Consider the following 26,693-nt stretch of genomic DNA (forward strand, 5'->3'; position numbering starts at 1 on the left):
CACTACGCCCGGCACTCGCGAGTTTGAAGCTCGTCACAGCCATCCCTTCCCAGATCCTACTCGGAATACCACAGACAAGGTTTATACTTTTCGGATCTCAGGAATGGCCATCCATGGGTTCTAACTTATACCACAAAGACAGTAATAACTCGGACTCGGTCCCCTGTATTAGATATCCAAGAGATATCCATTCAATCTAAGGTAGAACGGAGGTGGTTGTCAGGCACGCGTTCATAAGTTGAGAATGATGATGACTGTCACGATCATCACATCCATCATATTGAAGTGCGAATGAATATCTTAGAAGCGGAATAAGTTGAATTGAATAGATAAATAGTAGTACTTTGCATTAATCCTTGAGGAACAGCAGAGCTCCACACCTTAATCTATGGTGTGTAGAAACTCTACCGTTGAAAATACATAAGTGATAAGGTCCAGGCATGGCCGAATGGCCAGCCCCCAAAATGTGATCAAAGGATCAAAAGATAATCCAAAGATGTAAATACAATAGTAAAAAGTCCTATTTATACTAAACTAGTTACTAGGATTTACAGAAATAAGTAAATGATGCAGAAATCTACTTCCGGGGCCCACTTGGTGTGTGCTTGGGCTGAGCATTGAGCTTTACATGTGTAGAGGCTTCTTTTGGAGTTGAACGCCAGTTTGTAGTCTGTTTCTGGCGTTGAACTCCACTTTGCAACCTGTTTCTGGCGTTTGACTCCAAAATGCAGCATGGAACTAGCGTTGAACGCCAGTTTACATCGTCAATCCTTATTCAAAGTATGAACTATTATATATTTCTAGAAATCCCTGGATGTCTACTTTCCAACGCAATTAAAAGCGCGCCATTTGGAGTTCTGTAGCTCCAGAAAATCTACTTTGAGTGTAGGGAGGTCAGAATCCAACAGCATCTGCAGTCCTTCTTCAACCTCTGAATCTGATTTTTGCTCAGGTCCCTCAATTTCAGCCAGAAATTACCTGAAATCACAGAAAAATACACAAACTCATAGTAAAGTTCAGAAATGTGAATTTTAATTAAAAACTAATAAAAATATACTAAAAACTAACCAAATCATACTGAAAACTATGTAAAAACAATGCCAAAAAGCGTATAAATTATCCGCTAATCACGACACCAAACTTAAATTGTTGCTTGTCCCCAAGCAACTGAAGATAAAATAGGATAAAAAGAAGAGAATATACTATAAATTCTAAAATATCAATGAAACTTAGTTCCAATCAGATGAGCGGGACTTGTAGCTTTTTGCCTCTTGAATAGTTTTGGCATCTCACTTTATCCATTGAAGTTCAGAATGATTGGCATCTATAGGAACTCAGAGTTCAGATAGTGTTATTGATTCTCCTAGTTCAGTATGTTGATTCTTGAACACAGCTACTTTATGAGTCTTGGCCGTGGCCCTAAGCACTTTGTTTTCCAGTATTACCACCGGATACATAAATGCCACAGACACATAATTGGGTGAACCTTTTCAGATTGTGACTCATCTTTGCTAAAGTCCCCAATTAGAGGTGTCCAGGGTTCTTAAGCACACTCTTCTTTTGCTTTGGACCTTGACTTTAACCGCTCAGTCTCAAGTTTTCACTTGACACCTTCACGCCACAAGCACATGGTAAGGGACAACTTGGTTCAGCCGCTTAGGCCAGGATTTTATTCCTTTAGACCCTCCTATCCACTGATGCTCAAAGCCTTAGGATCCTTTTTATTACCCTTGCCTTTTGGTTTTAAGGGCTATTGGCTTTTTGCTCTTGCCTTTTGGTTTTAAGAGCTTTTGGCTTTTTCTGCTTGCTTTTTCTCTTTTTTTTTCTTTCGCTATATTTTTTTTTGTCTTTTATTTTTTTTTCTACAAGCTTTTGTATTCACTGCTTTTTCTTACTTCAAGAATCATTTTTATGATTTTTTACATTATCAAATAACATTTCTCCTTATCATCATTCTTTCAAGAGCCAACATATTTAACATTCTTAAACAACAACTTCAAAAGACATATGCACTGTTCAAGCATTCATTCAGAAAACAAAAAGTATTGTCACCACATCAAGATAATTAAACTAGTTTCAAGGATGAATTTGAAACCATGTACTTCTTGTTCTTTTGTAATTAAAACATTTTTCATTCAAGAGAGGTGATGGATTCATAGGACATTCATAACTTTAAGGCATAAACATTTAAATACTAATGATCATGAAGACACAAACATAAAGCATAATAAATGAAAAACAGTAAAAATAAATAGACAAGGAGATTAAGGAATGAGTCCACCTTAGTGAGGGTGGCGTCTTCCTTTTCTTGAAGAACCAATGGTGCTTTTGAGCTCCTTTATGTCTCTTCCTTGTCTTTGTTGTTCCTCCCTCATAGCTCTTTGATCTTCTCTAATTTCATGGAGGATGATGGAATGATCTTGGTGCTCCAACCTTAGTTGTCCCATGTTGGAACTTAATTTACCTAGGGAAGTGTTGATTTGTTCCCAATAGTTTTGTGGAGGAAAGTGCATCCCTTGAGGCATCTCAGGGATTTCATGGTGAGGAATTTCCTCATGCTCATGTTGAGGTCCATGCTCTCTTGTCTGCTCCATCCTTTTCTTAGTGATGGGCTTATCCTCTTCAATGAGGATGTCTCCCTCTATGTCAATTTCAGCCGAATTGCAGAGGTGGCAAATGAGATGAGGAAAGGCTAACCTTGCCAAATTAGAGGACTTGTCAGCCACCTTGTAGAGTTCTTGATGTATAATCTCATGAACTTCCACTTCCTCCCCAATCATGATGCTATGGATCATGATGGCCCAGTCTATAGTAACTTCAGAACGGTTGCTAGTAGGAATGATTGAGCGTTGAATGAACTCCAACCATTCTCTAGCTACTGGTTTGAGGTCAAGCCTTCTTAGTTGAACCGACTTACCTTTTGAGTCAATTTTCCATTGAGCTCCTTCCACACATATGTCCATGAGGACTTGGTCCAACCTTTGATCAAAGTTAACTCTTCTAGTGTAGGGGCGTGCGTTCTCTTCCATCATTGGTAGGTTGAACGCCAACCTTACATTTTTCGGACTGAAATCTAAGTATTTCCCCCGAACCATGGTGAGCCAATTCTTTGGGTTCGGGTTCACACTTTGATCATGGTTTCTAGTGACCCATGCGTTTGCATAGAACTCTTGAACCATTAAGATCCCGACTTGTTGAATGGGGTTGGTGAGGACTTCCCAACCTCTTCTTTGGATCTCAAGTTGGATCTCCGGATACTCATTCTTTTTGAGTTTGAAAGGAACCTCAGGGATCACTTTCTTCTTGGCCACAACTTCATAGAAGTGGTCTTGATGGACCTTAGAGATGAATCTCTCCATCTCCCATGACTTAGAGGTGGAAGCAATTGCCTTCCCTTTCCTCTTTCTAGAGGTTTCTCTGGCCTTTGGTGCCATGAATGGTTATGGAAAAACAAAAAGCAATGCTTTTTACCACACTAAACTTAAAATTTTTGCTCGTCCCCGAGCAAAAGAAGAGAGAAAGAAGTAGAAGAAGAAGAGAAATGGAGGAGAGGGAGAGAGAGTTGGTTTCGGCCAAGGGGTGAAGAGAGGGTTGTGTTGTGTGAAAATGAAGAGGGAATGAGCGGTTTATATAGGAGTGGGGAGGGGTTAGGGTTCGGCCATTTAGGGTTGGGTTTGGGAGGAAAATTATTTTGAATTTAAAGGTAGGTGGGGTTTTTGGGGAAGAGATGATGGATGTGAGTGGTGAAGAGGTGATGGGAAAGAGTGATTGAGTTGATTGGTGAGGGGTATTTGGAGAAGAGTAATATGAAAAGGTGTGAAGAGGAGAGAAGAAAGGTAAGTGGGGATCCTGTGGGGTCCATAGATCCTGAGGAAATCCTGTGGGGTCCACAGATCCTGAGGTGTTTGAGGATTTCTCATCCCTTCACCTTTGAGGCGTGTAAAACGCCCTATATATGCAATTCTGGCGTTTAACGCCAGACTGCAGCATGTTTCTGGCGTTAAACGCCACTTCCATGCTTGTTTTGGGCGTTCAACGCCAGTCTGCAGCATGTTTCTGGCATTGAATGCCAGTCTGATACTTGTGTCTGGCGTTTAATGCCAGCTTTCCTCTGGGTGCAATCCTGGCATTTAAACGCCAGACTGCTGCTTGTTTCTGGCGTTTAACGCCAGTTTCATGCTCTGTTCTGGCGTTAAACGCCAGCCAGATGCTCCTTACTGGCGTTTAAACGCCAGTAAGCCCTTCCTCCAGGGTGTTCTGTTTTCAATACTGTTTTTTATTCTGTTTTTGATTTTTCAGTAGTTTTTGTGACTCCACATGATCATCAACCTAATAAAACATGAAATAACAAAGAGAAAATAAAATAAAAATGATTAAATAACATTGGGTTGCCTCCCAACAAGCGCTTCTTTAATGTCAATAGCTTGACAGTGGGCTCTCATGGAGCCACACAGGTAATCAGGTCAATTTTATAGACTCCCAACACCAAACTTTAGAGTTTGGATATGGGAGTTCAACACCAAACTTAGAGTTTGGCTGAGGCCTCCCAACACCAAACTTAGAGTTTGACTGTGGGGGATTTGGTTGACTCTGCAGTGAGAGAAGCATTTCATGCTTCCTCTCCATGGTTATAGAAGGAGATCCTTGAGTTTTAAACACAAGGTTATCCTCATTTAGTTGAAGGATCAATTCTCCTCTGTCTACATCAATCACAACTCTTGCTGTGGCTAGGAAGGGTCTTCCAAGGATGATGGATTCATCCTCCTCCTTCCCAGTATTCAGGATTATGAAATCAGCAGGGATGTAAAGGTCTTCAACCTTTACTAACATGTCCTCTACTAGTCTATAAGCCTGCTTTCTTGAGTTGTCTGCCATCTCTAGTGAGATTCTGGAAGCTTGTACCTCAAAGATTTCCAGTTTTTCCATTACAGAGAGGGGCATGAGGTTTATCCCTGACCCAAGGTCACATAGAGCCTTCTCAAAGGTCATGGTGCCTATGGTACAAGGTATTAAGAACTTTTCAGGATCCTGTTTCTTCTGAGGCAATGTTAGTTGATCCAGATCACTTAGTTCATTGGTGAGCAAGGGAGGTTCTTCTTCCCAAGTCTCATTACCAAATAATTTGGCATTCAGCTTCATGATTGCACCAAGGTACTTGGAAACTTGCTCTTTAGTAACATCTTCATTCTCTTCAGAGGAAGAATACTCATCAGAGCTCATGAATGGCATAAGGAGGTTCAATGGAATCTCTATGGTCTCTAGATGAGTCTCAGATTCCTTTGGTTCCTCAGAGGGAAACTCCTTATTGATCACTGGACGTCCCAGGAGGTCTTCCTCACTGGGATTCATGTCCTCCTCCTCTCTTGTGGGTTCGGCCATGATGGTCAATTCAATGGCTTTGCACTCTCCTTTTGGATTTTCTTCTGTATTGCTTGGGAGAGTACTAGGAGGGATTTCAGTGACCCTTTTACTCAGCTGGCCCACTTGTGCCTCCAAATTTCTAATGGAGGACCTTGTTTCATTCATGAAACTTAAAGTGGCCTTAGATAGAGCAGAGACTATATTTGCTAAGCTGGATGGCTTCTGCTCAGAATTCTCTGTCTGTTGCTGAGTGGATGATGGAAAAGGCTTGCTATTGTTAAACCTATTTCTTCCACCATTATTAAAGCCTTGTTGAGGCTTTTGTTGATCCTTCCATGAGAGATTTGGGTGATTTTTCCATGAGGGATTATAGGTGTTTCCATATGGTTCACCCATGTAATTCACCTCTGCTATTGCAGGGTTCTCAGGATCATAAGCTTCTTCTTCAGAAGATGCCTCTTGAGTACTGTTGGATGCAGCTTGCATTCCATTCAGACTCTAAGAAATCATATTGACTTGCTGAGTCAATATTTGTTTTGAGCCAATATGGCATTTAGAGTATTAATTTCAAGAACTCCCTTCTTCATAGGCGTCCCATTATTCATAGGATTCCTTTCAGAAGTGTACATGAACTGGTTATTTGCAACCATGTCAATGAGTTCTTGAGCTTCTGCAGGCATTTTCTTTAGGTGAATGGATCCACCTGCAGAATGGTCCAGTGACATCTTTGATAACTCAGACAGACCATCATAGAATATATCCAGGATGGTCCATTCTGAAAGCATGTCAGAAGGACACTTTTTGGTTAGTTGCTTGTATCTCTCCCAAGCTTCATAGAGGGATTCACCTTCTTTCTGTCTGAAGGTTTGGACATCTACTCTAAGCTTACTAAGCTTTTGAGGAGGAAAGAACTTGGCTAAGAAAGAGTTCAGGCTATCTTTGGGTTGAGAGTCCAACCACACTCTAGCTCTGTCTCTTACAGCAAACGGGAAAAGCATAAGCCTGTAGACCTCGGGATCAACCCCATTGGTCTTAACAGTATCATAGATCTGCAAGAATTCAGTTAAAAACTAAAAATGATCTTCAAATGGAAGTCCATAAAATTTGTAGTTCTGCTGCATCAGAGAAACTAATTGAGGTTTCAGCTCAAAATTGTTTACTCCAATGGCAGGAATGGAGATGCTTCTTCCATGTAAATTGGAATTAGGTGTAGTAAAGTCACCAAGTATCCTCCTTGCATTATTATTATTTTCGGCTGCCATCTCCTCTTTCTGTTTGAAAATTCCTGTAAGGTTGTCTCTGGATTGTTGTATTTTAACTTCTCTTAGTTTCCTTTTCAGAGTCCTTTCAGGTTCAGGATCTGCTTCAACAAGAATGTTCTTGTCCTTGCTCCTGCTCATATGACAAAGAAGGGAATAACAAAGAAAATATGGAATCCTCTATGTCACAGTATAGAGATTCCTTTGTGTGAGTAGAAGAAGAAAAGAATGTAATGTAAAGAAGAGAAGAGGAAAAACTCGAACATAGAGAGGGAGGTGGTGTTCGAATTTTTGGATGGGAGAGAAGTGTTAGTAGATAAATAAATAAATAGAAGGAGATGATAGAGAGAATTTCGAAATTTAATTAAAATAAAAATTAAAATTGAAAGTTAGATTTCAAAAATTAAAGTTGAAATTAAATTAAAATTAAAACAATTAGTTAATTAAAAAGAAATTTTGAAAAAGGAGAGAGGGAATTTTCGAAAATAAGAGAGAGAGGATTAGTTAGGTAGTTTTGAAAAAGATATGATTGAAACAAAAAGATAAGATTGATTGAAAAAGATTTGAAAATCAGTTTTAAAAAGATAAGAGGTTAGGAAAGAAGTTAGAAAAGATTTTGAAATTGAATTTGAAAAAGATATGATTGAAATAAAAAAGGGATATGATTGAAACAAAAAGATATGATTGATTGAAACTTATTTTGAAAAAGGTTTGAAAAAGAAATTTAAAAAGATTTGATTTTGAAAATTAAAGTTGATTACTTGACTAACAAGAAACAAAAAGATTTGATTTTAAAATTTAAAGATTGAACATTTCTTATTAGGCAAGTAACAAACTTTACATTTTTGAATCAATCACATTAATTGTTAGTAATATTTTCGAAAATTATGAGATAGAATTAAGAAAAAGATTTTTTTTTGAAAAATATTTTTATAATTTTCGAAAATAAATAAGAAAAAATGAAAAAGATTTGATTTTTGAAAAAGATTTTGAAAAGATAAGATTTTTAAATTGAAAATTTGATTTGATTCATAAAAAACAACTAAATTTTAAAAAGTTTTGAAAAATTCAACTCAAATTTTCGAAAATTTATGAGTGAAAAAGGGAAGGATATTTTTTTTATTTTTGAATTTTTAATGATGAAAGAGAAAAATATGAAAAAGACTCATAACATGAAAATTATGAATCAAAACACACAATGCATGCAAGAACACTATGAATGTCAAAATGAACACCAAGAACACTTTGAAGATTAAGATGAACATCAAGACTTATTTTTGAAAATTTTTAAGAAAAGAAAAACATGCAAGACACCAAACTTAGAAATTTTCAATAATTAGACACTAACAAGTTAAAAATGCATATGAAAAACAAGAAAAGACACAAAACAAGAAAATATGAAGATCAAACAAGAAGACTGGCCAGGAACAACTTGAAGATCATGAAGAACATATGATGGATTTTCGAAAATTCTTGAGAAAAAGAAACACATGCAAGACACCAAACTTAAAAAAAAATTGACTCTGGATTCAAACAAGAAACACAAAAATATTTTTTGATTTTATAATTTTATATTTTTTTTGGATTTTTTCGAGAATTAATTGGGAAAAACGAAAAATAAATTTTTTTTTTCGAAAATAAGAAATAAAAAGCTTAAAATTAAAATAAAATTACCTAATCTGAGCAACAAGATGAACCGTCAGTTGTCCAAATTCGAACAATCCCCGACAACGGCGCCAAAAACTTGGTGTGCGAAATCGTGATCATTCCATTCCTTGGTAACGGTGCTAAAAACTCAATACGCACGTTCATGATCTTATATCTGTTTCACAACTTCGTACAACTAACCAGCAAGTGCACTGGGTCGTCCAAGTAATAAACCTTACGTGAGTAAGGGTCGATCCCACGGAGATTGTCGGCTTGAAGCAAGCTATGGTCACCTTGTAAATCTCAGTCAGGCGGATTCAAATAGTTTTATAAAGTGATGAATAAAAGATAAATAGAATATAACTAAGATAGAGATACTTATGTAATTCATTGGTGAGAATTTCAGATAAGCGTATAGAGATGCTTTCGTTCCTCTGATCTCTGCTTTCCTGCTGTCTTCATCCAATCAATCCTACTTCTTTCCATGGAAAGCTTTATGTAGGGCATCACCATTGTCAATGGCTACATCCCATCCTCTTGTGAAAATGGTCCAATGCGCTGTGATTGCATGGCTAATCATCTATCGGTTCTCGATCATACTGGAATAGGATTTACTATCCTTTTGCGTCTGTCACTACGCCCAGCACTCGCGAGTTTGAAGCTCGTCACAGCCATCCCTTCCCAGATCCTACTCGGAATACCACAGACAAGGTTTAGACTTTTCGGATCTCAGGAATGGCCATCCATGGGTTCTAACTTATACCACGAAGACACTAATAACTCGGACTTGGTCTCCTGTATTAGATTTCTAAGAGATATCCATTCAATCTAAGGTAGAACGGAGGTGGTTGTCAGGCACGCATTCATAAGTTGAGAATGATGATGACTGTCACGATCATCACATCCATCATATTGAAGTGTGAATGAATATCTTAAAAGCGGAATAAGTTGAATTGAATAGAAAAATAGTAGTACTTTGCATTAATCCTTGAGGAATAGCAGAGCTCCAAACCTTAATCTATGGTGTGTAGAAACTCTACCGTTGAAAATACATAAGTGATAAGGTCCAGGCATGGCCAAATGGCCAGCCCCCAAAATGTGATCAAAGGATCAAAAGATAATCCAAAGATGTAAATACAATAGTAAAAAGTCCTATTTATACTAAACTAGTTACTAGGGTTTACAGAAATAAGTAAATGATGCAGAAATCCACTTCCGGGGCCCACTTGGTGTGTGGTTGGGCTGAGCATTGAGCTTTACACGTGTAGAGGCTTCTTTTGGAGTTGAACGCCAGTTTGTAGCCTGTTTCTGGTGTTGAACTCCACTTTGCAACCTGTTTCTGGCGTTTGACTCCAGAATGTAGCATGGAACTGGCGTTGAACGCCAGTTTACGTCGTCAATCCTTATTCAAAGTATGGACTATTATATATTGCTTGAAAGCCCTGGATGTCTACTTTCCAACGCAATTGAAAGCACGCCATTTGAAGTTCTGTAGCTCCAGAAAATCCACTTTGAGTGCAGGGAGGTCAGAATCCAACAGCATCTGCAGTCCTTCTTCAACCTCTGAATATGATTTTTGCTCAGGTCCCTCAATTTCAGCTAGAAATTACCTGAAATCACAGAAAAACACACAAACTCATAGTAAAGTCCAGAAATTTGAATTTTAATTAAAAACTAATAAAAATATACTAAAAACTAACCAAATCATACTGAAAACTATGTAAAAACAATGCCAAAAAGCGTATAAATTATCCGCTCATCAAGTACACTACTACTTTAGTACCAAGTAAATAGGCTCGGAATTTATCCAGAGCAAAAACAATATCAAGGAGCTCTTTTTCAGTAGTAGTATAATTAGATTGAGTAGCATCTGATGTTTTAGATGCATAGGCAATTACGAAAGGATCCTTACCTTCGCGTTGGGCCAGTGCTGCTCCTACTGCATGGTTGGAAGCATCACACATAATTTCAAATTGCTGGCTCCAGTCTGGTCCTCTCACAATTTGAGTTTGAGTCAGGGCGATCTTTAGCTTATCAAACGCTTTCATGCAATCTTCACTGAACTCAAATTCAATATCTTTCTGCAGTAGTCTGGATAAAGGTAATGCTACCTTACTGAAATCCTTAATGAATGTCCTGTAAAAACCTGACAGGCGATTGAGCATCTGATCAATAAATGGCAAGGGATAATGATCCTTGCGAGTAGCTTGGTTGAGACGCCTATAGTCAATGCAAACCCTCCATGAATTCTGCACTCTAGTTGTCAGGAGTTCTCCATGCTCATTCTTTATTGTTGTGACTCCAGACTTCTTGGGCACTACTTGTACTGGACTAACCCATTCAATGTCTGAGATGGGGTAAATGATATCTTCCTCAAGTAGCCTGGTTACTTCTTTCTTGACAACTTCTAAGATGGTTGGATTCAATCTTCTTTGGGGTTGACGGACGGGTTTCGCTTCCTCTTCTAAATATATTCTGTGCTCACAGACTTGAGGACTGATGCCTACTATATCCGCCAAGTTCCATCCAATTGCTTTCTTATGTTTTCTCAGCACACTGAGCAGTTGTTCTTCTTGTTGAGAAGTGAGTTCTCTTGCAATGATGACTGGAAACTTCTGATTATCCTTAAGGTAAGCATACTTGAGGTGTGGAGGAAGGGGCTTTAATTCTAATTTCTGCTCATGGCTAGGTTCTGGATCATCCGGGGCTAGTGGTAACGGTACAGTGTCGTTATTATGTTCAGAGGGTGTCCCCACACTTGGACCTTGCTCCATGTGCTTTTCTTCTAACTCTTTTTGGTGAACTTCAGATACAGTTTCATCAATGATGTCGCACTGGAAGATAGAATGATCTTCCGGAGGGTGCTTCATAGCTTCATTTAAACTGAATTTTACTGTTCTGCCATCTATCTCAAAGGAGTAAGTTCCTAAGAATGCATCCAGCTTGAACTTTGAAGTCTTCAGGAATGGTCTTCCAAGCAGGATTGATGATGGTCTTCCTGAGTCGTTAGGGGGCATTTCCAGGATATAGAAGTCAATGGGAAAGGTGAGCCCCTTAATGCTCACTAATACATCTTCAGCAATTCCAACTACTGTAATAATGCTTTTATCTGCTAGCACAAAACAAGCTGCCGACCTTTTTAAGGGAGGGAGCCTTAAGGTATCATATATAGACAATGGCATTATACTAACACATGCTCTTAAGTCACACATGCAATCAAAAAATATTACACCTCCAATGGTACAGTTAACCATGCATGGACCTGGATCACTACATTTTTCAGGTATACTTCCCATTAAAGCAGATATAGAGCTACCTAAAGGAATAGTTTCTAATTCATTAATTTTATCCTTATGAATGCATAAATCCTTCAGAAACTTTGCATATTTAGGTACTTGCTGAATAACATCAACCTTTTTAAAAATTTCTACCATTTTGGGATCAAGTTTCATCTGCTCTCTGGACTTCCTTGCAAGGTGTGGAAATGGGATAGGAATGGCGCCACTTGCTTCTTCAGTATCCATTGGTGCTTCATTCTTTTGTTGAGCTGCTTCTTCCTCAACCTTGTCTTGTACTTTATCTTCCTCTTCAGCATCTTCCATTTCAGCATCTTCTACTTCTATCACATCCTCAGCTGAGGCGTGTTTTATTAGGCTTGGCTCCTCCTGATTTCTCTCTGGCAGTATGGTTCTGGACCTCAAAGTGATAGCATTGATGCCACCCTTGGGGTTAGGTAAGGGTTGAGAAGGAATTCCACTAGAGTTTAAAGGTTGGTTTGTGGAAGTAGGTAATGAATCTATCCGGGCGGTGAGAGCTTGTAAAGTGGCATTCAGACCATTTAGAGTAGAGTTCAGTGTAGTTTGCATGTCTTGTTTTCCTTGTGCAAGAGAATGAAGCATCTCGTCGTTTGATGAGGAAGTGGGATAGGTGATTTGTGGTACTTGTTGTTGGTTTTGCTGGGGTCCTTGTGATTGTCTTAAGTAAGGAGCTCTGTAAGGTTGGTTCTGATTCTGCTGTCTGTTGTTGTTATTCCACCTCTGGTTTTCATTGTTGTCTCTGCCTCCTCTATTATAGTTGTCCCTCCAGCCATGGTTGGAATTTTTCCTCCAACCTTGGTTGGAGTTGTCTTGCCATCCTTGGTTATAGTTCCCACCTTGGTTGTAGTTGCCGCCTTATTGATTGTATCCTTGATTTGGGCGGTCATAGAAGTTATGAGTAGCTACCACAGTGTTATCTTCTTGTTGGAGCTGCGGGCATTCATCAGTATAATGACTATAGTAAGCACATGTTCTGCGTACTCTTTGGGGTACTAACTGTTGGCTTTGCTGCGGTGGGGAAGGCTGAGCTTGTTGTTGTTGATTTAACTGTAATTGCTTCAGTAGGTTGGTCATCTCACATATACTCTATGTAAGAGCAGTAGTCTCAATGCTAGAGGAAACTTCTGTAACAACTTTTGAATGGGTGCTCCTGTGCCTGTGATTCCTGGTGGATTCAGCTAAGTCCCTGATCAGTTGCCATGCTTCATCTGCGGTCTTGTACTTCTTTAGAGAACCATTACTAGCACCATCTAGTGTAGTTTTATTCCTAGGCTTCATGCCCTGAGTGAAATAGCTGATTAACACTAGTCTGTCAATCATGTGGTGGGGGCATGCGTCTAGAAGATTCTTAAAACGCTCCTAGTACTCATAAAGAGTCTCTGATTCACCTTGAACAATGCAGGAGATCTCTTTCCTTAGTCTGTCTGTAACTTCAGCTGGAAAGTATTTTTCTAGAAATTCTCTCCTGAGTGTATTCCAGTTGGTAACAGTCGCTTCAGGTTGGGAGTAGTACCACTCCCTTGCCTTTCCCTCAAGAGAAAACGGGAAGGCTATTAATAGAATAGAAGTTTCATTCGCACCCTGACGCCTAACAGTAGAACAGGCTGTCTGAAAATCCCTGAGGTGCTTAATGGGCTCCTGAGCAAGTAAGCCATGAAACTTGGGCATTAAGTTGACTAGTGCAGTCTTCAATTCAAAATCTGCAGCCAGAGTTGGATGATGCACTTGATACGGCTGCATTGTAAAATCTGGGGCTCCAGCTTCCTGGAGAGTAATCCTCCTAGGTTCTGCCATTCTATCTGCACGTGAATCAAATGAATTAGTAGTAAATGAGCTTGTTTCGCTTTCAGATGGCAGTTCAGATTTGCCCTTAGATGAGACTGGTGAATCGATAACAATCACTTCACCACCCTCAGAGGCTAACCTGCGTCGAGCTCGCCTAATACGTGAAATAGTTCTTTCAATTTCAGGATCAAACGCGGCTAAGCTCGGATCAGGCAACGAACGCATCATTCAATGAAAGAAACATATAGCTCATGGTAATAAAATAAAAATAAAATATGCAAATAAAATAAAAATATGTACACTAATTAATAATTTTGCACACAATTGCAACTCCCCGGCAACGGCGCCAAAAACTGGTGCGTGGTAGAAGCTAGGCCAATTAAGAGGTTTTGAAATAAGAGAACAGCGTTGCACGTATAGCTCTTAACCAGCTAAGATCCGCCTCACCAATTTAGAAAGGTGTCACAAAAATGTTAGAATAATAAAAATACTGGGAGTATGAATCCCAGGTCGTCTCCCAATGAGTTGCAAGAAAGTATGCTATTTTATTAATTAGGAATTTTCTGAGAGTTTTGAGAGTTGAATAATGAGCAATCAAATAATTGTAAATTGAAGCAATAAAAATAAACTAAGAATAATTATTGATATTCTAAATAAAAAGCCTTGACTGGGGGAATGATTAACTGGAAGTTCTATCCTTGTTGGGATCTCTTAGGTGTAGTATTAAAAAGGTTGTTGTTTTCACTTAGTTAACCCTTACTAAATAAAGAAAAGTCAAGTGATTAAGCTAACCCTTATTCGCAAATCCTAGTCCTCTCCCTTAGGAAGGTCTAGCGTTAGTAAATACAGAACTAGCCAACAACGTACAGATTAATCAACATGTAAGCCTTCCAACTCAGGTGTCTCCTTTTAATCAACCCCCATGTCAAGTATGGAATCTACTCCATTGACATGAATATAACGCTCATAAAAATATAAGAAGACATAATGAAATTAAACAAAATAAGGATTTAAAATTAATTAAAAGGAAAAGTAATTCTCTGCACTAACAATTCATGAAAATAATCCAATTGTAACTTTTAAATAAAGTAAATAAGGATATGGAAGAGTAAGGGACAAAGTAAACAAACTAGAATAATATCTTCAACGGAGGTAATGACTTCTTCAATATCCAAAAGCATAAAACTAATTAACTATGAGTGTAGAGAAAACCTAAAAACTATCCTAATGTGAATGTATCTTAACGTGTGTTGATGCTTGCAGATGCATCTTGAGTCTCTGCACATTCCCTGGCTTTATTCTGTGTTTCTAGGCCAAAAACTGGGTTAAAACGCGGCCCGAAATCGCCCCCAACATTTTCTGTTAATTATGCAGATCGCGCAGATCACGCATACGCGTCGTTCATGCGTTCGCGTCATTCAGCGATTTTCCTTGTCACGTGAGCGCGTCGTTCACGCGTTCGCGTCATTCGTGCAGACTCCTATCCACGCGTACGCGTCAGGCACGCGTTCGTGTCGCTGCGATATTCTCTATTCTGCGCGTTCGTGTGAGCCATGCGCGCGCGTCAGTGCTCGCTGGTCATCTCCTTAGTTTCTTGTGTTCCTTCCATTTTTGTAAGCTTCCTCTCCATTCTCTAAGCCATTCCTGCCTTATGAAGTCTGAAACACTTAACACATGGATTACAGCATCGAATGGTATAAAGGAGAATTAAAATATATAAATAAAAGATCTTTGGGAAGCAAGTTTTCAACCATAAAACAATACTAGGAAGGAAAATGTAAAATCATGCAATTAGTATGAATAAGTGGGTGAAGATTTGGTGAAACCACTCAATTAAACACAAGATAAACTATAAAATAGTGGTTTATCAGCCCACTATGGACCATTATATATCATTCGAAAGACCTGGATCTCAGCTTTCTAACGCCGCTAGAAGCATGTCATTTGGACTTCTCTATCCCAAGTTATGCTCTTTTGAAGGTGAAGAGGTCAGTTTGGCGAAGTGCAGGGACTTGTTTTACGCTGAAATTGTAAAGCTAAACGAATAGCAATTTGTACCCCCAAATCCAGTGTCCACTATAAAGTGTTATATATGGTTGGAAGGCTCTGGAAGTTTACTTTCCAATGGCACTGAGATCACCTCATTTGAAACTTTGTAGCTTGAGTTATTCTTTTTGGAGTATGAAGAGGTCAGGGTTGTAAATCCTCTTTGCTTCTCTTTGAGTTTGTTTCCAACTCTTTTGCCAGCTTAGGAGTGTGCTTCCTATATTAGTGCTTTTATTGCTTCTTTTTCTATCATTTCTTACAAAATTCATTAACTCAAGCAATCAAAGTAATATTCAATTTAATCACCAAAACACTCCCATAATTAAGCATTATGAATTGATTTTTATATGAAAAAGCATAGAAAAATATAACATGATGCACAGTCATCATTAGGCCTTCCAGCAACTTTTTTTTTAATGTTTTAAATTTTAAGTTATTAATAGGGATACACTTTGTTGCAAGAATTATGTTTTATTATTTTTTAGTTCACCATGTGGAGATGATGTTTCCAGCTTTGAGTTTTTTTTTTCTTTTTTTTTATGGTTATGATCATCGATAGTTATTTTTTCTACCAGTTTAGTTTGGGTTGTCCATTAGTAGGTATTATCAAAAGTTACCTAATTGTTGGAAGAGTTTTTATTACTGTCGAATGGTCGATGTTTATCTTCTTTGGTGATATGTCCTCTTTATCGATTTTAGGGGAAAGAATCTGAAGACGCTATTCAAAAAAAGGATGATGCTACGGTAAGCAATAATAAGGTGTGAAACATATTTTATTCTTCTCACAAAATTAGTGACATATTGAAAATTGTTTAGATTACTGTGGTTTGTGTTGAATGATACCTTTTTTGAATGGATTTTCAGTTCCCGGATCACACTGGAATTCCAATGGGGGAAATCCCATACGTAGGATTGAGATTTGATTCGTTGCAGCGGGCACAAGAGTTCTATTCTAATTATGCAAAGAAAGTTGGGTTTGTGACTAGGATTAGGAATACAAACTTTGACAAGACCAGAAAGGAATTAAAGGTACCTATTAACCAATCGATACACTACAGTCATGAAGGTTATCGGGAGTCTCGAGTGAATGCAGCAACGCGAGTAAAGAGAATAACAACAGCCGGGTGCAAAGCAAGGATGTACGTGATACTTGATAGGCAGAATGATAATTGGCTGGTGTCCAAATTAGAATTGAAGCACACTCACATGTGTTCTGCCGAGCAAGCAGTGCATTACAGTGAGTACATGGAACTGACCATGCATGCCAAGTGTGTGATTCAGAACAATGATGAGGCTGGCATATAACCTAACAAGACTTATCTCGCACTGGTGAACGAGGTTGGTGGGTCATCAAAGTTGGGTTACTCAGAAAAGGATGTTAGGAACTACATAACAAGGAATTTGCGCTGTACTGATGTAAACGCAGATGTGAAGGAAATGATTAGCTATTTCATGCGAATGAGAGATATAAACCCGAATTTCTTCTATGCAGTTGATGTGGACGAAACTAACAAGTTTAAGAGTCCGCTATGGGTAGATGCAAGATGCAGGACATTGTATGAATATTTTGGAGATGTGGTATCGTTTGATACAACGTACAGAAGAAACAAGTATGTTTGTGTTTCTGTATCCATTATAAGGGTTTACATTTTTCCTACAATATTGTGATTTAGTAATTTTTGGCTGTCTTTATTGCAGGCATGGACTTCCGTTTGCATCTTTCGTTGGTGTCAACCATCACGACAAGTCCACTCTACTCGGATGTGCTTTGTTGGGTAATGAGGAAATTCCTAGCTTTGAGTGGGTCTTTAAAAACTGGTTGAATTGCATGGGAAATCCCCCACAGGCCATCATCACGGACCAGTGCAAATCCATGTTTGGCGCTATTAAGAATGTCTTCCCAAATACTAGACACCGATGGTGCATATGGCACATAATAAAGAAGATACCACATAAGCTCGGAGGATATGCTAAATACAGAGAAATAAATGCTAAAATGCATGGCACTGTTTGGAATGCCCGTTCTGAAGAGTCTTTTGAGAAGGATTGGTGTGCATTCATTAATGAGTTTAACCTAGACAAAAATAAATGGCTATCAGGTTTGTGCTTTATAATGCTCTTATGTTCTTTTTGGATGGTAGGTATGTTATGCTGGTTCGGTTTTTACTTTACTCGATTTCAGCCCCCGTTGTCATTGGATGATTGGTAACCTATTTGGATACTTTTATGGAATATCTCTATTTAAAACGTCGATGTATAGTTGGTTCACTAAGTCTTTAGTTGTGTACTGTGATGTAGCTATTTATTCATGATATGATTCTTGCTTTGATATGTATGTTTTGGTTTTGTAGACCTTTACGACGATCGTCAAATGTGGGTTCCAATATATTTTTAAGGTGAATTTTGGACTGGTATGAGAAGTACCCAACGGAGTGAGAGTATGTACGCCTTTTTCGGTGGTTACCTGCATTGCAAAAGTGGACTGGTTCAGTTCGTGCATGAGTATGACAATGTGCTTGGGAACAAAGAGCAAAAAGAACTGGTGGATGATGCTGCAGACTCTAAAGGAGTTGTCCCATGTTCATCGAGCTCTACAATTGAAAGACAATTCCAGCATGAGTACACAACCTCTAAGTGTAGGGAAGTTCAACATGAATTCAGTAAAAGAGGGGATTGTTTAGTCCGTGGTGTCACTCAAGAGGATGATTTGTTTCTGGTGACCGTGAATGAGCAATACCTACTATATGGGGAGCCTAGGTCTTGGAAGTACAATGTCGAGTTTGACCCCAAGACACACAAGGTTCGGTGTGAATGCAACATGTTTGGATCAAGAGGTATTATTTGTTGCCACTGTCTTGCTGTGTTTTTTTTATTATGGAGTAGACACAGTACCATCATGCTAAGTTATCCCTCGATGGAGCAAGAATGTACAGTGAAAAACACACTTTCATCAAGAGCAGCCATGACGAGAAGCGATTGGACGAAAGCCACAACTTATTTAGACGACTGTGTTCACACTTCTACAATGTTGCCTAAGATTTTGTGACATACGAAGAAGAAGCGGCCATGTTACATTCGGGTTTTGATCAGTTAAGGTCAAAGTTGCTTGATTATCGTGCGAACTTGGTGTCCAGGCGTGTTCCAACTACACAAAATAGCACGGTCACACAATGCGACCATGCTCTTGTTGAATCTGACATCCAAGGTCCTTCAAAGGTTTCAACAAAGGGTCGGCCGAGAATGAAGAGGCTTGGATCTTAACTCGACACCTCAATTAAGAAATCTATGTGAAGAAAGAAGAAGAATCCACCGCTGGTATGTGTTTCCTTTTTCCTTAGTTTCGAACCACTTGATAACATGACCAGACGGATAAAGTTGTAATTGTTATTCATTTTTTGTCTATGCATATTTGTTATTTTTAGGAAGTTGATCAAGCAGTGAATCAAGATATAGTGGGGGGTTCTGCTGGGAGAACGAATGATTCACAGGAACATGGCGGGTTCTTGTCGTTGTTAAACTCATTTCGGCCTACTTAGAAGAATTTTGATTATAGATTTGTATGGAGATATTCTTTTATTATTAGTAACTTTTTTACTCTTATCATTGCCAAATTATTCAGGTTGTTAAATAAATAAACATTGTTAAGTCGACGATATATCATTATTTATTGAGTTTATATCCATTGAATAATATTGTCAACCCCTAACAAGTTTGTTAAGTTTGAATTTTGCGTACCAATGAAGGTTATGTGTTATTGATGAACAAACACGAAAGACACATCTCGCGGAAGACACATCCATATGAATATAGCTAATAGAAAGTCATACTCGTAGAAGACACATCTCCCAGAAGACACGAAAGACACACTCGCAAAAGACACATCTAGTAGAAGACACATCCCTATGAAGACATCTCCTAGAAACTCACATCTAGAAGACACTTCCTGAAAAAAGACACATCCCTATGAAGACACCTCGTAAAAAGTCACTGCTAGAAGACACTTCTTGAAAAAGACACATCCATTTATAGCCACCTGCAATAAGTCACAGTAGAAAACACCCCCCAGAAAAGACACATACGAATTTAAACAGCATCCAAACCTAAACATTGGCAAAAGACACTTGTACTTGATGACACATCTATGGAAAGCCATCTCTAACGATACACGACTAAAATAGATACATAAAGCAAAAGTTACACCTCCATCAGAACACAGTTCCGTCTTCAGTCACCTGCATGCAAAATATGGCTAACAATGCATGACTAAGATAAGTAGAGACATCCAGAGACATGTAGAAACCTAAACAAGTGTATTCATTGGCAACAATTATACTTAAAAAATGCATAACTTGTCAAACCTGTGCACAAAATTATCTCAAACCAAGGTGCAAAAGACAATTTATATGAACAATACATGCATTATCGTTGAATTAACCAACAAAGTTTGTCAAGGTCTAAAGTGCAACTACCCATAAACAACCTAACAATCCAAAAGAAATAGTCACGTTGTGTAGGAAAAGTAATTTGTCTAGTCCCAACAAAATATAGCATAGGATGTGAGGATATTCCCTCCACATGTAAACAAGGACCTAATATGGAGCCTACATATTCCCATATTTTAGCTCCTTCTGGTGGAATTTTTCTTTGGCTTTTCTCCAGCCCGCCGAAGTATGCTCTTTGTATCAGGAGCTGTGAATGGAGTCCTAACATCCATACGTTTGTTCCTTGGTTGGTTGCGGTGCACAGGAGGTCGAGCACGGCTGTCAAGGGCATTCAAGGCAGCTCCAATGGATATATTCTTGTGAGATAGGATGATGTCCAATATTATTTCCAACCTGTATAAGTTGATGATGTCCTACATATAAAAATCAATATTAAAGAACTGCTTGTCGGTACAGACATTGACCTGTGTATGAAAAATATGGTAATAAGGTATATAGGTTAGGGAGCTCACATATTGCCAGTCATCTAGTTTCCTGCCTTCGTTCCAGTACTCCATGTATTTTATTGCATACACACCACAGTCAAATCTAAGCGAACAGAAAAAATGCAATTTTATTAGTGGAACAACTCAATGTAACTAAACAATTAATACATTGCGAGATTTTGGAGGGAAGAATCACCTATTTGCTTGTATTGGCACAGAGGCATAAGTGCAAAGCAGCCCTTTTTGTATGGGCCTATAAGTTGGGATAGCCACCTGTGCAATGTCTTCAATGATCCTCGCCTAAGATACAAACAACTAAACTTAAAAGGAATACAACAAGAACGGTTAAATAGAGCTTAATAGGGATGACTATTTAGGTACCACATATGAATCTAGCCTGCTCCGTGTTGTATCAGGTTTACTGTGCATGCTATCCAGTACGAACAGCCTTTTTCCGGAGACATCAAATGTATACACCCACCAGTGACAGGTGATACATACAGGGAAAAACCACTGCACAACCAACCATTGTAACTAGGTATATTACTTGCATTTACAAAGAAAAATAAATATCTTTTGTGATGGTGCTATGATTATAGTAAGTTATTACACTGCAAACATACGTACCCAATTTCTATTTGAAGCGATTTCCTTGTCGAAATATCTAGTATCAGCACCAAAGTGTTGACCCAATCCGACATACATTGGATTCGGTCCATCATGATAGTTTTGCAGATTCTTTGGGACCAATACCATTTCCTGTACAAGTACAAATTATCAAAAATTCATAAACTGTACTGTAAATAAATTATTAATATGGATATTTCCTTACCAGAATCCCCGGACACACGCAATAAAAGTCACGTGTGAATCTTTTGAGACCTAAATCATTGAATGAGCAACACATCCATTGTACAACCTACATAACCAACTTGTAGAATCATCAATGTCAACAACGCGTAAGCAACAAACAAATTGGAGAAACATGATTTTTCGTTACATACACTGTTATTGAGCCATGCACGTGATCTCAGTGTGCACACGTCCTCCCTTGATAGCACTAGGTGTGGTCTACCCTCATATGACGCCAAAGTTTGGTGGCCATCAAGAGAAGTGTTCATAACCCATCCTCTGATTCGTTGTTCTTCCCGCTCGGTGATTTTTCGATCCCGAAGTAATAGATGAATAGGTCGGAGAGGAGAATGTGAGGGTGATTTAAGAGTTGTGTCATCCCAAGAGAGAAAGAGGGGCGATGTGGACTTAGAGTGCGGTAGGAGGAACCTCTAGGAATGATTGCTTGGATCGGGTCTATGCTAATGGGTCTCGAGGCATAAACGCCTTTTTCTATATTTGCCCATATAATTTCGCTCTCCAGATTCCGCTGAGATAAGATGTCAGGATGCCTGTTTGGATTTAAAAAAAATTGCGGTGGTCAACCATTCAGAAATTGTTTGGGAGGCTAAAAAAATTGTATACTACTACCAGAAACAATGTTATGTAGTAATAACTTGCCTGTCAAAAAATTCAGTAGAATATTCCTCAACCCCTGGAAACTCAACCAATTCTGTTGATGGTATTTTTGGTTCAAGAGCAACTGTCTCAGTTGGTTGATTAGTTGATTCTGAATGCATGCTTGTGATGATTTTCCCTTCTACCCTACCACGCTGAGGTGTTTTCATTTGAAGAGTTTTGATGCGGAGTCTGATGCCGATGGGCTGGTCATCGTCGTCATCCGCTTCCAAAGTCCCTGAATGATGGGTTGTGCGCAATGATGCGCTGCTAACTCCCTCATTCATGGTGGATCCCTGAAACCACAATATCAAACAAGTGGTTCACAAACACCTCAAAGTGCTTTCACAGTACACAAAGAACCCAATGCTAACTGACAGAGCATTTCACTTAGGTTTATTAAATAATGGCACAACAAGTAACCTGTTTAACCATAACTTTAACCCTTACTCATGTTCCAAACTGCATAGCTGCAACTAACAAATTCTAACAAGGAACATCTTGCTCACTTTAGGGTTCTCTTTTTCCTTTGTCTTATTAGTCGTGCCTGCATCCTCAGCCCTCATACATGATTGAGGTGTCATCCCTGATTCAGATCTCCGACGCAATCTCTTTGCAATTGGCTCGTCGTCATCGTCATCACCGTCCGACGCAACTGCATGTGTATCCGGGTGCTTCAAAACCTCTCTAACTCCATCCCGGCGAGAAGATTCCTGAAATCACATCAACAACATAACTTCAACGTAAATGACAGTTAAAACATAGGCTTAACAGTTTACTCGATCTACGTTTAACCACGAAAAAGAAATACTTAGTAAATGTTAATCCTAACTCACTTTTCTATGGTCCACGTCTTCTCGTTTAGGGCTTGGGTCACTTGTGTTGTCTATAATGGCACCCTCCTCGCCCCTATCTTCATTCCAGCCAGGTTCACTACAATCCTATTGTTTGCCATTAACTAGTCAGAAGACACATACAGCTAAAGCAGCATCATGTTTGATAACACGAAAATACGGACATAATAAATGACACACCCGTTAGCGACATCTTCCATTACTTAATAATAAAATGCAAAGCCATGATATTCATGCATTCAAAAAATCCATTTGCAGTGAATTGCATCATAAAACAAGCTTCAAATTAAAAATTGACTATTTTAAAACATAACCAATAAATTGATTACCTCCGGTTGAATAGTTTCTGCCATAGCGCTAAGCTCCTTGGCAGTCCATGCAGAAAGCCACGGCTCAAGTTCTTGACAACCTTCGAGTTCACCGTGCTTTAGCTTCTGAAAGTACAACACCTGGAGATATTGTATAAAGAAGTTAGTTTCAGGGATGCACATCTTAGTCACATTACATTGAATTTTAAATTAACAACATTACCAGCAACCCAAGCATGCAGCCCTCACAGGATTTATTCTTCTTATGTTGGTACTTCCTAATTTCCTGTTCTAGAGAATTAAAAATATGCAATGGCCAACGATATCTCGCCGGATCAGATACATTAAGGACTGTGTCGATGTGCCACGGGGAGATTACATGTTGCACGGTCGGGCACAAAAACATCTTCAGCACCAGTAGAATGAAGTGTCTCCTGAACTCCATCCTGTCATCTTCGGTATCTATCGGACAATGCCTGACAAAATGCCTCAGCTGCACAGTTTTCAATCGGTGATACCTTGTTTTAATTAACACATGAGCAGCATTGCTTTTGTCGAACGGTGGGAAGTCGTCAACTGCAACATGGATATGTATAAAATAGGGCAAGTTGAGCAGTGTCATACATAGATAATAGCAATGAACATGAAGACCGAAACAAAACTAACCAATTCAGTGGTGTGTAATAGGTAAAGGTATACTCACCCCCGGGCGGGATACCAAAAAGACGCTGGAAGAGCTCCAGCATAATGCGGATGTTCCCATTTTCTAGCTTGAGGGTGCTCGTTTCAGTGTCATAGGCTTTGGCCAACATCACCATTATGCCTTGCCTCACTTGCCACTTCGGAACAAGCTTCAGGAAACCAAAACCAATTTCTTCTATCTCATCAAGCTTTGCTTGATCCTGATTGGTTTCCAGTTCTTTGAACAAGTCCGCTATGTAATATGGTGAGCATCTTGTCTCTAGTAATTTCTGTAAAACATACCACGGGACTGTCAGAAGGAAACAACTGAATAGGAACTATAACAAGAGCACAACATTGTGGATGAGGTTTTACCGGCTTTCCCATGTATATAAGTTGGTCTCTTCATAAATAGCAGAAATTGATTCCAAGTAGAAACTTCACTTGTGTTATCCAAAGTCAACTAATCTAAAATTACAAAAATTTATAATGAGAAAAGCATTTATTTAACCTATTTATAACCATCGTACACTAATCTTATGAACAAGACACATCTGATGTAAAGAACGAACACTCTCAAAGGCAAATTATTATACACACCAATTATAATTTCAATTTGCTAACAAAAGCTCCTAGAAATATGTCAAAAAATCAGCTAAATGTTAAAAGAAGCCACAACCATTGTAAAATCATTGTGCACCATTGCTCTTGTCGCTCAGTGAATCATGAGGGAACCAAATATGTACAGAAACACATGTTGATCGCAACGGATTTTGTAACTAAAAAAAATTACAGCAATTATTTAACCTATTTGTATAATCACATGCCCAATTTCAGTAGGGAAAAATTTTTTTCTGCACAATACAAAAAGACTAAGTATGCTTAAAATATACACTCATTCTCAACTGAATTTGTTTCTCCATGTATCACAAGAAAATTCACCAAAAGACACATTACTATGAACAATACACACATTAAGCAAATTAAACTGAGAAAAAAAAAATATCAGTGAATGTTGCTAAAATTTGCAAGACACATCTGAGAAAAAGGTGTACTCCAAAAAAAAAATGTAGACCCAAAAAATACAAATTCAATTTGCTAATAAAAAGCTCATTTAAACATTTCTATAAACGCAAAATGTTAATACATGCCACACCAATCATATAATAAATTTTTACCACTTTAGTTGTCGCTCGAGGAATAAAAGAAGGAACCAAATATCTAATAAAAAACACATAGATCTCAATGCATTGTTCAACATATATACTCATTCTCAACTGAATTTGTTTCTATGTGTTTCACAATAAAATGTACCACAAAACACATTAAGCTACTATGAAAAAGTCACATTAAGCAAATTAAATCGAAAAAAAAAACAAAATTAGAGAATATTGATAAGATGAACAACACGCCTCTGAGGTTAAGTTGGTGTACTTTTAACAGAAAATTAGTAGATGGTGCACGAAATTGTGATCATCAACAATGGCGCCAAAGACTTGGTGCTCTCAAATGTGAATCACACTTTGTCACAACTTTGCACAACTAACCAGCAAGTGCACTGGGTCGTCCAAGTAATAAACCTTACGTGAGTAAGGGTCGATCCCACAGAGATTGTCGGCTTGAAGCAAGCTATGGTCACCTTGTAAATCTCAGTCAGGTGGATTCAGATGGTTATAGAGAATTGATAATTAAAATATAAACTAGGATAGAGATACTGATGCCAAGGCATCTTAGGCTAGTTTCACTAGCCTTTTTCTTTTATTTTTAGTTGTTTTATGCATTTTCTTGAGCCTTAAGTAATCATTTGGGCCAAATAGTCATGCTTGTCTTAAATCATTCAACATGAAGATTTTGATGCAAATTCCATGAGTTTTTAGTTATATTACTTGAATTGCCATGAATGGAAGATTTCTCATGAAATTTTGCAAGACTTTGATGCAATTGTTTGGATGATTTCAGGGAAGAAGAGGCTAGGCAAGGAAGCAACAAAATCAATAAAGGAAGCTTGAATATCACATGTGGAGTTTAAGTTCCAGTTTAAGCTTAAACTGGAACTTAAACTACCAAGCCATATAATGCTGGAATTGAAGTTTAACCTCCAGTTTAACCTTAAACTGGAGGTTAAACGCCAGAAGTGAGAATCTCACCAGGGGAGCATTTCCACGTTTAACCTCCAGTTTAACCTTAAACTGGAGGTTAAACGTGGAAGTAAGAAAGGCACCAGGAGCATTCCACGTTTAAGCTCCAGTTTAACCTTAAACTGGAGCTTAAACGTGTTCGACTATTTTTCTCCTCCAGGGTTGCTTTCTCATTTCCACGTTTAAGCTTCAGTTTAACCTTAAACTGAAGCTTAAACGTGCTCGAGCTTGTGCCTCCAGGGAGTGCCAGCGTTTAAGCTCCAGTTTAAGCTTAAACTGGAGCTTAAACGTGTTATATGGAACAGCTTGACCATGCCTTCTTCAAACATAAATAACTTGAGCTACAAAACTCCAAATGAGGTGATTCAAAATGCATTGGAAAGAAGACATCTAGAGCTTTCCAAGCATATATGGCATGCATGGTGGATACTAAAAATTGAGGGAGAAAACAGCCCCGTAATGTGCATAGAAGAGCATAGTACCAACATGCAATCAGGCCAGCTGACCTCTTCACCTTCCATGGAGTATAACTCGAGTTGTAGAACTCCAAATGATGCGCTTACAGTTGCATTGGAAAGTAGACATCCAGAGCTTTCCAACGATGTATAGAAGTATGGGGTGGACAATGCAACTGAGCTCCCAAAATTGGCATTTTCGAGCACGTTTAAGTGACTTAAACGTTGGCTTAAACGCTGTCAAACCAACCAGCAACCTTGTCACCTTCAATCAACCATAACTTGAGCTATAGAGATCCAATTGAGGTGCTTCCAGTTGCGTTAGAAAGCCGACATCCATAGCTTTCCAACGAGGTATAATAGTCTATATTTGGCATCAAATTGGCAAGGTTGACAAGAGAACAAA

At 38.6% G+C, this 26,693-nt stretch overlaps 1 protein-coding gene and 1 non-coding gene across 2 annotated transcripts in view; both read left to right on the top strand.

The window, feature by feature from the left end:
• Window positions 1-18,951, top strand: part of LOC112729854 (protein FAR1-RELATED SEQUENCE 6-like) — a 34,310-nt gene extending 15,359 nt beyond the window's left edge. Inside the window, exons 4-12 of the mRNA XM_025779996.1 lie at window positions 16,115-16,174; window positions 16,280-16,712; window positions 16,842-17,025; window positions 17,114-17,464; window positions 17,557-17,569; window positions 17,767-17,826; window positions 17,907-18,249; window positions 18,453-18,631; window positions 18,838-18,951. Of these exons, the coding sequence (XP_025635781.1) occupies window positions 16,115-16,174; window positions 16,280-16,712; window positions 16,842-17,025; window positions 17,114-17,464; window positions 17,557-17,569; window positions 17,767-17,826; window positions 17,907-18,249; window positions 18,453-18,631; window positions 18,838-18,951 (1,737 nt within the window). The remainder of the gene's footprint in view (window positions 1-16,114; window positions 16,175-16,279; window positions 16,713-16,841; window positions 17,026-17,113; window positions 17,465-17,556; window positions 17,570-17,766; window positions 17,827-17,906; window positions 18,250-18,452; window positions 18,632-18,837) is intronic.
• LOC112732181 (small nucleolar RNA R71) lies at window positions 6,141-6,248 on the top strand. Its single transcript, XR_003167917.1, has one exon. It is a non-coding gene; the product is annotated as a small nucleolar RNA R71 (small nucleolar RNA).
• Window positions 18,952-26,693: the final 7,742 nt, after the last annotated feature.

This window comes from Arachis hypogaea, chromosome 12 (assembly GCF_003086295.3).
Source record: "Arachis hypogaea cultivar Tifrunner chromosome 12, arahy.Tifrunner.gnm2.J5K5, whole genome shotgun sequence".
Taxonomy (NCBI): Eukaryota; Viridiplantae; Streptophyta; class Magnoliopsida; order Fabales; family Fabaceae; genus Arachis; species Arachis hypogaea.